This window comes from Cryphonectria parasitica, assembly GCF_011745365.1.
Source record: "Cryphonectria parasitica EP155 unplaced genomic scaffold M406scaffold_3, whole genome shotgun sequence".
Lineage (NCBI taxonomy): Eukaryota > Fungi > Ascomycota > Sordariomycetes > Diaporthales > Cryphonectriaceae > Cryphonectria > Cryphonectria parasitica.
The window spans coordinates 4674556-4689743 of NW_024468911.1; the positions used below are offsets into that span (position 1 = coordinate 4674556).

Sequence of the window (15188 nt, forward strand, 5' to 3'; positions counted from 1 at the left end):
CGTTTCTGCTTTGTTTTTTTAAGGCTTGGTCATTTGAATTATGGGTTCTGGATGACACTGATGGCATGGTCTCTTTGGGGGAGGCTATCTCTTCTACATGTGTATGTAAATTACTAGATGTTATTGACGAAAGAAAAGATAATCTGACATCCCCCCTCAATATTTTATGATCTACCATGCTTCTCATCGTTGAGAGCCATTTTAGGCTGCTCGAGGCACGCTTTTATATGGGGAAGTGTCTACTTTATGAACATGAATGTACTGGTCTGTTGTCTTTGTGATCCTCCGTCGAGGGGCAATGCATCCATGCACGCACATCAGTCACTGCCGCCCCGCGCAGAAACTTTGCGCCAACGCCCTGGTATCAGGATCCATATCATACGCCAACGCCTTCAGCGCATTTGGCTGCTCAAGGAACGAGGCAGCCATACCCGCTATTGAAGAAGAAAGGAAGAAAAAGGAAGGTCGTCAGCTGGAACGGCTGGTAGGCAACAGAGACAGCTAAAGAAGCAAGACTCACCTTCCAGATGCCACGCAACATGGCAATGCAAGATCCACATGCCAGGGTTATCAGCCCTGAAGCGGATGACGACGTGAGACTGCTCGGGCACGGTGAAGGTGTCGCGGCGCATGGGGTTCTCAAGGTTCCAGGTCGTCGCGGGGGAGGTTGGGCCGGCGTAGCGGCCTGGGCCCCAGCCTACTATCTGCACGGTATGTCCTGGAGAAACCATTGTAGCTTAGCAAAAAGGAAAAAGAAGGAAAGGAGAGAAAAGAAAAGAAGAAGAAGAGTGGAAAGACAGCATAGTAAGTTTCAAAACACTGTGGGAGCATGTGGAGCTGCACAACCACGTACCATGCATATGGAAAGGATGTTCCATGGCATCCAAACTATTCACAGCCACCTGCACCGTCCCAACCGCCTCGTCCTCGTCCGGGACGAGCAGGACCTGCTGGTCCAGCCGGAACCCCCAGTTATTATAGGCGCCCCCGTCACCAGGCACGAAGTCCTGCTCCAGCGCCTGCCACAGCGTCGCGTCGTCCCCGTACGGCGCCCACGACGTCCTGTTGAGGAAGATGCGGTTGATGGTGCCGACCTGGCGGAACTGGAAGTCGAGGGAAAATTGCGAGCTCGCTGTGGACAGCGCATAGGCGGGCTCTGGGCGCATCGGGATGGGTATATCGAAGGGGAGGTCGTTGCATCCCCATGGATTGTTGTTGGTGGTGGTAGTGGTGGTGGTGGTGGTGGTGGTGTCTGCAGAAGCTTTGTCGTTCAACTCTGAGACTTGCCCCTGCCCTTGCTCCTGCCCGTCCTCTTCCTCGTCGTCATAGTCGTCATCCTCCTCCACCTCCTCTTCCCTCTTGGTTGGCGCAGCGCCCGCGTCGGGCTCCTCATACCGCAGCACACCCCTCGCCTCGTACCCGATGCTCTCGAGCCCACTCGACGTGTACGTGCCATAGGGCAGGAAACAGGCCCTCTCCAGCGACGAGCGGATAGTGTACTCAGTCCCTGTTCTTTTGCGGCTTCCGTTCACGATGACCGAGTATCGCTGGCCGATGTTCACGTGCACGCCGCCTAGACTCGTGATTGGGTCGACCTCGACGCCGTCGATCTCCACGATCGTGAGCTCGTGGGCGTCGATGCTGAACCAGTAGGAGAAATAGGAGGAGTGGTTGATGAGTCGGAGGCGCAGGGTCGAGCCGGGCTGGATGCTCGTTGTGTAGGCCTGTCCGCCATTGCACGGTGGCTCGGTGGTGGACTCTTGGTCGTACGTTGGGGCTGTAAAGGTGGTGGATGTGATGGAGCAGTCGTGGGTATTCTGCCCGTTGAGGACGAGGTTGTCTGAGAGTGGCTCGACGCCGGCTTCGTTTGGGTCCCAGGTGGAGGAAGGGGCAAGGTAGTATGCAGCAAGCTTGAGGGCCGGAGGTTTTCATCAGTACCAAATCAGATGAATAGAGGAGACTGCGACTGGGTTTAGAGTGTGCTCACTTCTGCTGCAAAGGAGTGGTAGTTCTCCCCTAAGAAAAGGATCTTATCATCGTCTGTTTCGGGAACCGCCTCGTCCGGATCATGGATGACCTTTTTGTTTTCCACACCATTTTAGCAGAAGTTCTTTACACGACATGAGATTTTAGTCAATAAGAAGAGTGGTAGGTGAATTAGACCCACAATCGGCCCAAAAAGCCCATCAGTGAACTGCACGCCCGCGTGCGCATGCCACCAAAAGGTGCCCCTCTGGCCAGCCACCACAAACTCATACGTCCAAGAACCACCCCCAGCCGGAATCCCGCACTGCGTCACACCCACGACGCCGTCCATCCATGGTGAGCGGTACTGGTTGATCCCGTGGAAGTGGATGCCCGTCGTCGTGTTGGGCATGAGGTTGTTCACCCGCACGCGGACCGTGTCACCTGTGTTTGCCTCGATCAGGGGCCCTGGGGACTGGCCGTTGGCGAGGATCATGGGCTTGTAGAACCCGTCGGGTGCGGCGAGGCCATGGGAGATGTTGAACTCGAACTCGCGGACAGTGGGCGTGCGGGATATGCGGAAGCCCATGTTGAGGCTGAGTTCTCTTTCATTGATGAGCTGCGCGATGGGAATAACCGGGAGCTCATCTGGCACACCATATTCGTTGTATGAGGAGGAGGAGGAGGAGGATGAGGACAAGAGATCCGGTTCGTCGAAGAGACCTAACAAAGAATCATAATACGGGATCCCAAGTCCCAGTCCACAGCCTACACCGAGACCGACTGTGAAGGCGACCAGAATGAGTGCCAGGGCCCTGACGGACGGGACAAAGCTGCTGCGGAGGCCAGGCAGTCTTGATCTCAGTGTTGGCAACGGCTGTGAGAGGTCGACATCCTCAAGGTTGTCCTCGTCTTCTTCTGCAATCGTCGCCAGGAGCTTTGCGGTGGACGGATCCTCCTCTCGACGCGTGTGCCATAGATCTCGGATGAACGCGACGATGCTCCGCAGGTCAGTTGGCCTCGCGGTCCTGGGCGGTGGGGTGAGGTTTGCGGCCTCGTCTGGTTTCTCGCCCATGTCATCCAAGTCATGGCTCATTGTATCGTGAGATTCGAAAGGTGCATTGAGATGGGTATCTCTTTGGTTACTCCACGGGCCAGGAAAACAGGCTCATGATGACCGAGGTAAGGGAGGACTTACCCGTATTGACTTGGGCAAAGTTTGTTGTTGACAACGCGGTCCTTTCAACATTCCAAGCAAGACGAGGAACTTTCGTGAATCAAGGGGCGAAGGAACATAGCTGCAATTGAGGAGATGTGAATTGAGTAAGTATGTAGGCGGCAGCTGGGTAGTACTGCCAGGGCTGATTGTCTCTTGGTGTGCGATGGCGCAAACCCCCCCTTGTGTCTCAGAGACGGCCTTGTTGATGATCCAGACATGCGGGCCAACTGCAAGATACCCAGATGTCACGTCAGAGCGGCTCATTTCCCTGTTACCATCCACTTCCCGCAACCTCTCTCGTCTCCTCCCTTTTTCTTGGTAACAATATGTCTCCAGCCTTGTAAGATCCGCTTTCCGGGTATACTATGAACCTGTCTCAACAGTGTAACCGATAGAAATCCTGTCAATACTTTCGAGCAGGACAATCAAGTATCGCAGATACATTTCTTCTCATCGTCACCCGTTTGAAAGAGGATTTGCAAGCTCTTCGGAAGGTGAGTTTCACTTGCATCTTTATCTGCATCATGTTAAGATGATACCTCTCCTTCTTTTAACTCCGTCCAAATCCGAACCATCCCTTCTTAGCAGGCTGCTTCTCAGAGTCAGACTGCACGTTAGTCTTGTTTTGGGGCGCCTTGGCCTTCTCTGTCTGTGTCGTGGGATATTGGACGTAGTTCCAGGCGACGTCCAGAAACAAGGGTTTCACAGGAATTGGCTCCAGCTTTGGTGGGTAGGTGACCACATTCTCGAGATCGACGCCTTCAGAGGGGTATTGCGCTAATCTCTCGATGAGAGGTCGTCTTGCCGCATGGAGATCGCCCTTGCCAGCCTGCTTGCGCAGGTTTGAGATCTCCACAAGCGCCCGGGTGCGCTGCAGCTCGCCCTTCAGGAGACTATGAAGAAACGCAGCCTCGCTCTGGGCGACCTCGACAGTCTTGAGTCCTTCATCTTGGCCTCCGTTGTGTTTGGCGAGAACTGGCATGGCAGCCTCGCACTGGTCGTGGGCATGCTTGGTCAAGGCCAGGGCATTGGCTGCATTGCCGACCAGCGAGTGGGAACGAGCAATGGCTAGGGACCTGGCGAAGAGATTCGTCAGTGACACGCCATTGGTGAGCAAATGGCTTCAAATGTACTCACTTCAAAGCTGTGAAATACTTAGTCACAGCATCAATCTCCGCTGCGAGATGCTCGTCTGCTGCAACTCCTGGTAGCTCGTTTGCGACTTCCAGGCTCTGCAGGGTTTTGTCATACAAATTGACCTTCTTTTCCTGCTGCTTGACCTGTTGGCTATCCTTGATCAAGGGCTGGTCCACCTCTGGTAGCTTCTTCTTGCTCTTGAGACTAGGGCCGTCGCCCAGTACGGCACCGTCCCTTTCGCCCATCAAAACCCTGTTGCGACCTATCTGCCAGCTCAGCAGGTCGTACTTGAGCTTCGTGCGCAGGATGGCCAGGTTCTGCATGCGCGAGTCGCCCTGCGCAACACCCTGCTCCTTGAGTTCGTCAATTGCCTGTTGCGTAGCGTCCACCGCATCGTTGCTGATTTCGAGAACGGCATCGTAAGCTTCAGCCTTGCTGTTCGGCCGCAAATCCGAAGAGGCGCCCAGTTTTTGAGACAGCTCTGCAGTCGCGCCCTCGAGAGCCTCGAGCTTCAGTGCGATCTCGGCGTCTTCCACAGGGACCTTCCTTCCTCTCCACGTGGTAAACCTCAGCGCGCCGCCATCGGTCATCGTCGTATCCTCATCTTCCTTCAAGAAAGTGGGCGCAACATCGTCGACTCTCGACACCAGAGCATCGTCGGATTGTGGGAAGTGCTTCTTGGCCAAAGCAAGTATGGAGAGTGTTGTCGGTATGTCAAGTTGACGCTGTGCGAAACGCAGAGGTGTGTCGACCGAGTCCGAAACGTAGTCCTTGAAAGTATTGCCTTCTAGGGCGGCCGTGGGGAGAGCCGTGTAGATGATCTTGGCAATGGAGTAGCTCTCGAGACACTGCTGCCATTTCTTGCCGCGGAAAGAAGAGTCGCCCTTGAGGACTGCCGCATATGCCCAAGCGCTCAGGACATCGGCCGAGTTCGCACCGCTCTCCTTGTCGGTCAATGTGGCGACCAGCTTCTCGACAATCTTGGTGGCCTGGACCAGTTTCGAGATGACCTGCGACCTGGTCTCGCTATTGATGTCGTCCCGTGACCGCCATGCCATCGACTTGGCCCAGCATCGTTCGGCAGTAAGGAGAGGCACTTGAATAAACCTGAGGAAGCGATCAGTCCTGTAATGTTGGAAGCAGGCGCCAGGCCTGCCACGGAAAGCCACAAGGTTGACTACTACTCACTCATGGTTTTGCGCCAGCTGCGAGGGAGCCACCTCAAAGTTGGAGTGGTTCTTGGCCGGATTCTTGTCCTGGATGCACAGCCTCTTCTTGGTGCTCCTCAGCCGCGTAGTCAACCGCGAGGCGTATGCGCTGTAGTCATTGGCGTAGTCGAGCAGCTCGAGCCTGGTCTCGAGAACGAATTTGGTCGCATCCATGGTGGTGTCGGGGCTGCTTTCCCACCCACGCAATAAGGCTTAAAGTACTACGTGTGGCAAGTGTGTCAGAGAGGGAGAAGGTGTGGTCGGTCACAGCGCAAGTTGCAGAGGAGGGAGAGCGTGTGGTGACGAGGCAAGTCTGAGAATACTTACAAGCAGCAACTAGCCTTGCCATATCGAAAAAGTGCCCCGCTGCAAGCTAACCTCGTGCGTTAGCACCAAAGATGCTGTAGCTGTCCAGTTACCAGAACGTCACAGTGCTATCAGATACCGTCTACAGCGATAACGGACCGGGCCCGTCCCGCCCAACACCGCCCTGTACTGTAGCTTCTAATCCCTGTCGCCGAAAAACGCGGGTGGCATGAGCTCTTCCGGCGCAGGAAGTCCAAAAAATATCCATCATATCATCGATTGGCGACGACAAATTTATACACCAAGCTGTAAAGCTGCTCTTATACCCGCCACCCACCGCCCCCTCCCTCCACCCATTTTTTTTTTTTAATTCTTTTCACAGATCGCCTTACGTATATTTAGCTCACGGTTGTCTGTCTCTTTTGAGAAGAACTTTTCTACTTGTCTACATTTTCATTTGTTAGACTGTACGAATAGTTTGGCGCGCACTCCACCGAGGTCTTTGAGGAAGCAAGAATTGTCAAGCACAACACCGAGAAGATCAGCATCGCATAAGTACTCAGCATGAAGCGCGTAAGGGAAATCCCTCGGATATAGCCAAAGGTTAGAAGAGGTGATCAGGTCAGGCGCCAGATCACAAGTCGACATTTGCTGACTTGCTCGTTCCGACTCAGTCTTTTCCTCCTACAATGATCTGATACGAAGCAACGGCCCCTTCTCGATTTGAACGGTCTGCACCGTGTCCTCATGCCAATGCTGGAAAGAACGGCTGCAAGTCTGGAGCCATGCAACTTCCAAAGGGTTCTCCCTCCAACAAAGCTTCCCTTCAAGTCACGACGACGCCTCCATACTGCTTTCTGGCAACATGGCGCTGCCGACATTGAGCTGTCCAACGTCTGGCACGCTCTCCTCCGCGAACCACTCGAGTCTCTCAGCATCCTGTCCACCCCACAGTCCGCAGGACCTGACTCGTCGAACCCCTCAATATTCTTGCTCGACTTCCTGTACCCTCAAGGGGCTACCTCCCTCCTCAGAAAGCTGTCACCATCTATCCTAGACAAGTATGGGCGGCCGAGGCTCCATTTCCGTGGCGCGGTACCACGGCTTTTCACTGCCTCAGCATCTCCTTCTCAACAACAACTTCCGTCCCCACCTGGGGACATGAGAGTGGCCTCAGAAGCGGAAAGTCCTTCCACACAAGATGAGGTTGATCGGCGAGCGGATGACGTCGGCGAGGAGACTGAGCTAGGAAATGAAGGGGCCTTTGATGAGACCGAAAAGCATACACGCGAAGATACTCCTCACGATGGGTCTACCACATGGAAACCTTCTCCTGAATACGTATTGGGCCGACTGCGTGACCTCCTGCGAAGAAATCAGGAGGCCGATTTCAATGATGTCTGGCAGGCCTACCATGCTAAAGTTCACTCACGGGAGACTCGAGAAGTCTATCGTCCCCAATTTCTGGACTACATCACGAAATACAGGAGCAAATCATCTTTGCTAGCCTTGTGTCTCAAGTTTCACAACCTGAAAACGGTCTGGGACGTCTGGGCACGCTTCCCCGAAGCGCACAGCTCGAAGGCTCTCAATTTTGATGACATCGAACGATACATCTCGGTGAATGAGCTGATGAAAGGGCTCATAATGCTGATCAGGAGGGTACAGCACCTCGAGAAGGTCGCCATCCCGGGCACAGACCCAGAGCTCTCCAAGAGCTTGATGAGCCATTTCATCTACCCTTGTATCCACCGGTACACAAGGCGCTGTCACCCGGACGATTATTTCCAGCTGCTCAAGCTCTTGAAGGATCCCATCCTATACGAAGACTTCATAGGATATACCTCCACGTCTCATAAGTTTCGGCTCGCCAACGACCTGTACAAGCAGTATCGTCAGCTGCCCGACGTCAAGATACGCGGCCACATAATGCACAAGATGATCGAGCTCGTCTACATCCCTACTGACGACGCTGCAGGCATGGAACTCGTGCTCGTAGATTTCTACGGGCGATTCGGCAGGCTAGACATCGGGGCTTATCGCAGGTATATGGAGTTCTACGCGCGGAGGGGCGATGTCAAGTCGGTACAACGGTTGTGGGGCGAGTATACGACTTATTACGCTGAGGAGCGCAAGCCCAAACGAATCGTTGAGGGCAAAACCTTGAGTAACAAGCCTGACTTTCTGCCTATGCTCCACGTCCATGCCGTTCGAGGCGAGCTTGGCCAGGTACGCCGGATCTTCAGCCAGGCCCAGACCATTCACGGCTCGAGGCTCAATGTCGTCTGCTGGAACATCTTACTGAATGCGCACGCCAAGGCTGGCGCATACGACGCTGCTGTTCGTGTGTTTGGCGTGATGAGACAGGCTGTGTCCCTGGACCTATACAGCTATGGTACCATGATGGGCATGACGGGCTCAAGGGGCGACCTCGAGTTCACCCTTGAGCTGTATCGTATGGCGAAGAACGACGGTTTGAAGCCCAATGTCACAATGGTAGACTGTGTTGTCGAGGCCTACTGCCAGAACGACAAATACAACGACGCCAAGAGCATCGTTGAAATGACTACGCAGAAGGGTCGTTTCAGTCGAAAGGAACTTGCGATTCTTTGGAACACTTTACTCTATCACCACGGTATGCGCCACGACTTGGTCACCGTCAATGAAACCTTGGGCGAGATGACGCGGTTTCGGATCGGATACGACGGCGAGACTTATGCACACCTGCTGCGCGGTCTAGCTCTTTGCCGACAACCTCACCATGCTCTCTACCTCGTTCAAGAGGCTGTGAGAAGTAAGACGTGGAAACCAACGTTACAACATTATGCGCTTCTCATGAGCTCCTTCATACGGAGTGGTCAGCCCCGTGAACTGCTGAGAACCAGCACCATTCTTCGAGGTCTCGGATTACCGCAGAACGGAGAGATGCTTCTGAAAGTTCTTCAAGCTCTTGGCCAGTGGGCCACCAGACATAAGGATGCGAGCAAGTCGCGGGCGTACCTCGTGTCGGCGTTGCGCCAGTTCAGAAGATCCATCGAATGGGACAAGGAGCCTCACAAGGCACTCCTCCAGCGTCGGAGCGTTGACCAGCCATGGGTCAAGCAGGCACCTGATCCGCCGACCGTTTCACTGCGCAACGAACAGGCAAGCGTCCTTATCTTTACGTTCACGCAGATGAGAGAATTCACGACAGTCCAAGACGTCCTCGATCTGTGGCATTCCTCAAGCCCCGAAACGTCCGACATGCCCGAACCCCCCCTGAAGCTCCTCGAAGCTCTGATGCTCTCCGCCTTCTACCAGCACAGCTTTGAGGAGGTCCAAGAGATCTGGGACATCATCTTCAACCGAGTTCTGGAACTGTCCCGCGTAGCTGCGCCCGGCATGAGCCGCGCCGAACCACTGCCATCCATGCGTTACATCCTCACCGATGCGCTAAAAACGATGCAGCGCACGTACGCCGCCCAGGACGATGCTGACGGTCTGCGTAAGACCATCACGAAGGTCCTCCGTGCCGGTTTCAGGCTGGACAGCAAGAATTGGAACTACTACGTTCAGTTCCTCGTCAGCATGAAGAAGTGGCGCGAGGCCTTTATGGTCTGCGAGGAGCAGCTTATGCCGTACTGGCGCGGGTGGCAGCGGGTGAGGGCCAAAGTAACCAAGGCTCGGGCTGTGTTGCCGCTCGAGATGCGCAGGAAAGGGATGAATCCCCATCTGCCGCGGCCAATCTCCTACACGCTCATGGTGTTGAGCAAGGCGTACATGGACCTGGAACAGATGGCGGCATGGTCTACCGAGGCGGAACGACTGCTCAAATACATCGTGTCCAAATGTCCTAGTGCCATATCCGCCGTAACGACCCAGCTGCGCTCGAGCTCTCCGCTCGAGGAGAAGCTGCTCACGACCGACAAGGCGACCGACGCGAAGGAGCAAAGAGAGAACGAGGCGCAGAAGAAAGACGAGGAGGACGGGGATGATATCCCGCAGGCGTTCAAGGAGATGATGGAGATAGCCAGTGGAAGGCAAGAGACGGATGCTGAGCAGGACAATTGGGTGCTGCAGAACGCGGACCCGGCCGAAGGCGAGCTTGCCAGTAATGCCGTCGCTAATGCTCTCATAACAGACACATTACCCGAGACTGATGACGGCGACTGGATTGACATCAGCGACCAAGACAAGGACGTCGACACCTGGGACTCTATCACTCCCGACCGAAAGTCGCCCGAGTGGCAGAAACTGCAAGCAGCCGAGACAGCCATGTTCAAGACTGCCGCATCGAGAGCCACCAATTCCAAACAAGGTGAGGGAGGAGGAGATCCATCTCCCTCGTCGTCATGGTCTGCGGAGCAGGCGCCTGTAGACAGTCATGCTATGCAGCCAAAGCGGCCGTCTCCCAGGTCCAGAGGCAGAACCAGCAAGAAGAAAGGGAAGGACGACAATGACTTTTGATACGAGGCTGCCGATGACTGGGGTGGTGACCAAATCATTGTACACGAGCTTAGAGTTGTGGTGTCCAGAGAGACAGAGAGAGAGCGTTGCCTATTTACTTACTGGCTTGTATATAGTGCAACAGACCTATTCACCCACCTCTTGTGCATCCCTGGCAGATCAGATATGAATATCTTCGACGTCGGCCCGTGTGATGAAGACCTCCATGTCATGTCAAAGAGGACACCGACAAAGAGAGACGGTGTGATGAAATCTGAGCGGCACCCTTTCAATTCGCCTCGTGTTCGTTGAGAGCATGTGGTAGTCCGTTCATACACACTCTACCAAGAAGTATGGAAGAAAAGAGTGCATATAGCCGCCACAACGTAAATCCTGTCCTCCCATGAGATGTTTCTCATAAGACCGGCACAAGGAAATACTCCAGAATGTCGTATGCCAAATCAAAGTATCTCCTCCTCAACCCATCTCCATCCATCCCTATATCATTGTCTTCGTCTCCTGAGAAATCCTTCGTCCACCGCCCGTTGTCTAGCCTGTCTAGGTACTCCACAAACATACCCATCCACTCCTCTCTCTTTGTCATCAGTCCTTCGAGTGCCCGCTTCTCCAGACAGCGCTGCATCAGGTCCCCATCGACCTGCATCTCCAGACCTCGGTCCACCACAGGCGTTGGGTCGAAGGCGTCCGTATCGTCCTCATCCATGCCCATGTCCTCCAGAGGCAAATACGTGAACGGATACAGCTCGGGTGAGGTCTCGGAGATGTTTTGCACAAAACGCAGGAGCCTCCATACACTGAGATCTAACAGCGTGAAGTGTTGCATGGAACCGTCGATACCCATCCCGAGAATTTCGGAACCGTCGACCGAGGCCGGTAACAGACCGAATTTCCTCTCCCTACGCCTCTCACGCGACCACGTGGGTAGTACGCGCCCAAGACGAAGCCGGCGCACAGATGAGGGTAGGTCTGTCTCGAAGAGAACCTCGCAGTCTTGACCCGGGTTGTCCCAGGGGATCCAGAGGCCTGTCACGTTGCAGTTCTGGTCCGAGACCAGTACGATGGACTGTGGCGGGTCGGATACGATCGGTGTGGACAGCGCCTCGTCCCAGGCACCCGCCACTTCGAGCATGTCCATAACTGATCGTGTGGTCCCGTCCATGTGGGTCATCGTGGGCTCCTGATCATCATCATTCTTCTCCAGAACACGCAACGAATCGCCTTTGATCAAGGCCAGTGTTCGCGACCCACCAGGCAGTATGGACAATTTCCATGCAGGCCCGCCAATTTCCTGGCTCGGCGCTTGTGTGATCTTTTTCTGTCCCTCGTCGAGTTCGTGATAGAGGATCAATGCTCCCATGCTCGACTGAATTTTGTGACCACTCGTGGTGACCGCAGAAATAGGCCCAGGAGGATCTCCTTCTGACCGTTTGAGCTTGTACCGTGTCCAGAAGCGGATCTTGCCTCGCTTCTGTCCGGGTTCCGGTTTCTCTTGGACGGCTGACACTATGATAATCTTGCCTCCATTTTGGTGCCCGCGTGTGGAGACGAGGAGGTAGTAATGGTCGTGCCCATAGTCTGATCTGACATGCCATTCTTCAAGACTAAGGATTCTGTCTCCCGACACTCCCAGGCCAGAGATGAATGGAACTTCATGTTTCGTCTGGCCATTTGCCGAAACCCCCAAATCTTGCCCGGTTTCGGGATCGATGAACATCAAAGTCGTCTGTTCACGGATCGTCTGAGTGCCAACAACGAGACACTTTAGGACGTGGGAGTATAAGACTTTGTGAGGCGTTGACCCTAATGGCAGATGACGCTGGACAGGACCCGCCTGAGATTGTAGCTCGGCTAGCAAGACGTGATCAGTCGCAAGGAGGAGGAGCGGGGTATTGGCTTCGTTCCCAGACAAGCTGTTCGGTAGGACTGTCACGGATGTAATCGCCGGAGATGGCTTGCTGCTGTCTTCTGCATCAACTGTCCAAACGCTTTGCTTCAGTGTGAAGCCGTGACCCTCAAGAAAGTTGCTGGCCAGCACGAGGCGTGAATCACAACAGAGGAAAACCTCGCCGGCTTTGCGGCCTGAATAGACGTGAACAGGCATGGAACCCATCCGAGAGAGAGATACGGCTCCTGTCTGCAAAGGCTCGAAAGTAGAGATGCCGACCGTTGCGACAAGACCGTCGCGGCTGCCAGCAACCAAGACGGCTTTCCCGGCAGTCTTTTCGAAGACGAACACAAGGCTTGTGGGAGGTTCAGTGGCAACTGTGCAACACGGCCCGATATCAGTCAGTCATTGAAACAGGCATCATTACGACATGTGCCAAACACTCACACTCTTCCAAGGAAACGGTTCCAATGCGTTTTTGGCCTGTGATGCTGTAAAATTCCAGGTGGACGGCTTTATCCAAGCACAAACAGGCGGCGGCATATATCTGGCCTGAGAGCGTACACAACGAGAAGGACGTGACCTCAGCCTCGGGAAAATCTGTGGTGTAATGATGTTGGGCTTGAAGATCTCGAGCATTCAACTTGATAGTATGGAGCTGGAAGCTGCTGCCTGTATGCGAAATGACAGCCAGAACATCTCCTTCCAGGGTGGCGTCTGAGACATTCGCATTGCCAAGGCCCAGTGACGGGAACAGAAACCGAGAGCTATTTTATTTTTCATTAGTTTAGACAAGCAGCACAGACGAGTGGACAGAGACGCGAATTCAGACTTGCCTCCTGAAGCGATTCACAAATATGACACCTTTCTCTGTAACCTGAAGGATGGTCTCGTCGTCCACACGAGCTGCCAAGAGTGTGGGCGAGGACAGATCAAAGAAGACCTGGTCCTGATCCACATCACGTACAGATGTGGCGGTAAATCTCGAGTCAAACGAAAGCAGAGCAGACCTGCCAGCCACTGATAAGAGGAGATGATAACCGGAGTCAAGATCTAAGGCGTTGTCCTGGAACATGAAGCACCGCCTGATGAGAGTGCCGAGATCGAGTTCTATACCAATGTTGGCCTGCAGACCGTAGCGGAATTCCACGATCGAGCTATCTTTGGCTCTCCCTGCGGCAGCGTATACGGAGTCCGCAATGCCTTCGAGAGAAGACCTGTCCTGCCCGTCCTGCCTCTGACCTCGAATGGACGTGCCGCCAACACCATCGCTGCTGTCCCAGCGGCTCGACTCTGCTGTGGTGACGAAGTCAACAGCAGGCGCCCAGTTCGGGATACGGCACAGCTTGGTGATGACTTTCCGAGGGGATGCCTGGCAATTGTTAACGATCTGTTCAAGTTGTGGTGACATCTTCGCTGGAGAACTTGCCCTCCAAACCCCTCCCTGTCCAGAATCTCCCCCAAACACCAGAGTCTCGCCATTGACCAACGCCTCGCCGTCATGGAACTCATCGGCAAGACTTGCGAATGCCGTCGACACGCTACAGAAAGTTCCATGGTAAAAAGAGGCACCTAGTATATCATCCGAGTCACATTCTAGGTAGATCACAACGCCATCTTCTCTTGCCATGTAGATGAAATCTCTGTCTCGATGGTATGGGTATAGCCGTGGAGGGCGAGACCATGCGGTCCAGAGCGGTGGGTCATCTGCTGTGTAAAACTCAGAAGGGGGAAAGCGATTGATGTCACAGGGTTCGAACGAGGGAGAGCCCTGGAGGGCATCCGCACAGTAGGCAACCTCACCCTCCGATACCGCGAAGAAGGCAGACCGAACAGTGAGCGGTATGATCATCAGAGGCATCTCGTGCTGTGGAGGGAGAGCGTGGCCGTTCTTTTCCCGAGCAAATACCTCCCTCAGGTCATCCCCCAGCATCCAGTCGTAGGTGATCATACGGGAGACGCCATCCTTCACCACGATAAGCAATAGGATAATGTGTTGAGGATCCTGGGACCGAGGGTAGAGAAACTCGACCGCATGTATGACACCGTTGACGGTCCTTGGGCGAGAGGACAGGATAGGTTTCAGGGGCAAACCCCTCGTATAAGAGTCGTTCAGACGACGTACTGAGTTCAGCTCATGAACGATGAACATGTTCCTGGCGCAGGCCTGGACAGCAAATCTCGAGCTAGGATCTACGGCCAGGTGGAAGCCCGGCCGGACGAGGCGTGAACTGTGGACATGCTCCTGCAAAGCAACAAAGTCGAAGGACCCAGGCTCATCCCCCGGGCGAAGAAAAAGGAAGACGCAGTCGCCCGTCTCCAGCACGACCAGGAGCAGCTGGGGTGGCAGCGTTGATGCGCCTAGTGCTGGTGAGGTGGGCGAGGAGAGGTAGGGCTCGATGTCGCCCAGGTCGTCGTCGGCAGCATCTGGGTGAAAGCCAGCCGTGGCGTACTTCTCGCCGTTGACCACAACGGGACTGGAGCCGATGACATTGGCATTTCGAATACGTGAGCCAAAATCACACTTCCTGCTGATGTTGTGCAGCTGGCCGTCTCGTCTGAGCTCTGCTATCTGCACGTAGTGGTCCTATGAGAGAAGGTAAGTCAGTCACACATCAGCCACAGTCTGGCAGGCATGCATGCATGCTTTAGAGACGCGGGTGGGTGTGCTCACTCCTACAAAGGCCACATCGTTGTGCTGGGAAGATCGCAGCCGAACAGACAGGACCCAGTGTGCCACCGGGCTCTGGACGACAGTTCTTGTCATAATACCACAACGCGGTGCACGTCGAACTTGTCTTGGGGACCCTCTGGTGGTGCTCGTCTTGTTGAGGAGGTCGACCAGGTTGCTATCCCTGGTGACCCACTGGCCATTTTCCAGAACGTGAGACTGGAAAGCCATAATGACTCTCTCTATGCTAGTATGCCCCTGGCAAGAATGAGGGATTTAGAGAGGACCAAGAGGAGGGGTAGAGAGAGGAGTAGTAGAGAGAGAGAGAGAGAGGAGGAGGAGGAGGAGGAG

General features: G+C 54.5%; 4 protein-coding genes across 4 annotated transcripts; 1 reads left to right on the plus strand and 3 right to left on the minus strand.

Annotated features, from left to right (window-relative positions):
• Window positions 1–321: 321 nt before the first annotated feature.
• M406DRAFT_253815 (uncharacterized protein) lies at window positions 322–3040 on the minus strand (the record flags this gene model as incomplete). Its single annotated transcript, XM_040916923.1, has 6 exons — window positions 322–434; window positions 521–718; window positions 854–1276; window positions 1406–1910; window positions 1988–2077; window positions 2168–3040. The coding sequence occupies 6 exons, from the start codon at window positions 3038–3040 to the stop codon at window positions 322–324; spliced, it is 2202 nt and encodes a 733-aa protein (XP_040778971.1).
• A 694-nt stretch (window positions 3041–3734) lies between these two features.
• On the minus strand, window positions 3735–5818 carry M406DRAFT_289296 (uncharacterized protein; the record flags this gene model as incomplete). Its single annotated transcript, XM_040918847.1, is given in 3 exon segments — window positions 3735–4305; window positions 4322–5428; window positions 5510–5818. The coding sequence occupies 3 exon segments, from the start codon at window positions 5701–5703 to the stop codon at window positions 3735–3737; spliced, it is 1872 nt and encodes a 623-aa protein (XP_040778972.1). The 5' UTR covers window positions 5704–5818.
• A 770-nt stretch (window positions 5819–6588) lies between these two features.
• M406DRAFT_215849 (uncharacterized protein) lies at window positions 6589–9801 on the plus strand (the record flags this gene model as incomplete). The annotated part of the gene is made up of 1 exon (XM_040915471.1): window positions 6589–9801. A coding segment is annotated over one exon (3213 nt), but the record flags the coding sequence as incomplete, so codon positions are not given.
• An 874-nt stretch (window positions 9802–10675) lies between these two features.
• On the minus strand, window positions 10676–15068 carry M406DRAFT_254924 (uncharacterized protein; the record flags this gene model as incomplete). The annotated part of the gene is made up of 5 exons (XM_040916996.1): window positions 10676–12543; window positions 12608–12933; window positions 12969–12997; window positions 13029–14753; window positions 14841–15068. 5 exons carry the CDS (start codon window positions 15066–15068, stop codon window positions 10676–10678), a joined length of 4176 nt encoding a protein of 1391 aa, XP_040778974.1.
• Window positions 15069–15188: the final 120 nt, after the last annotated feature.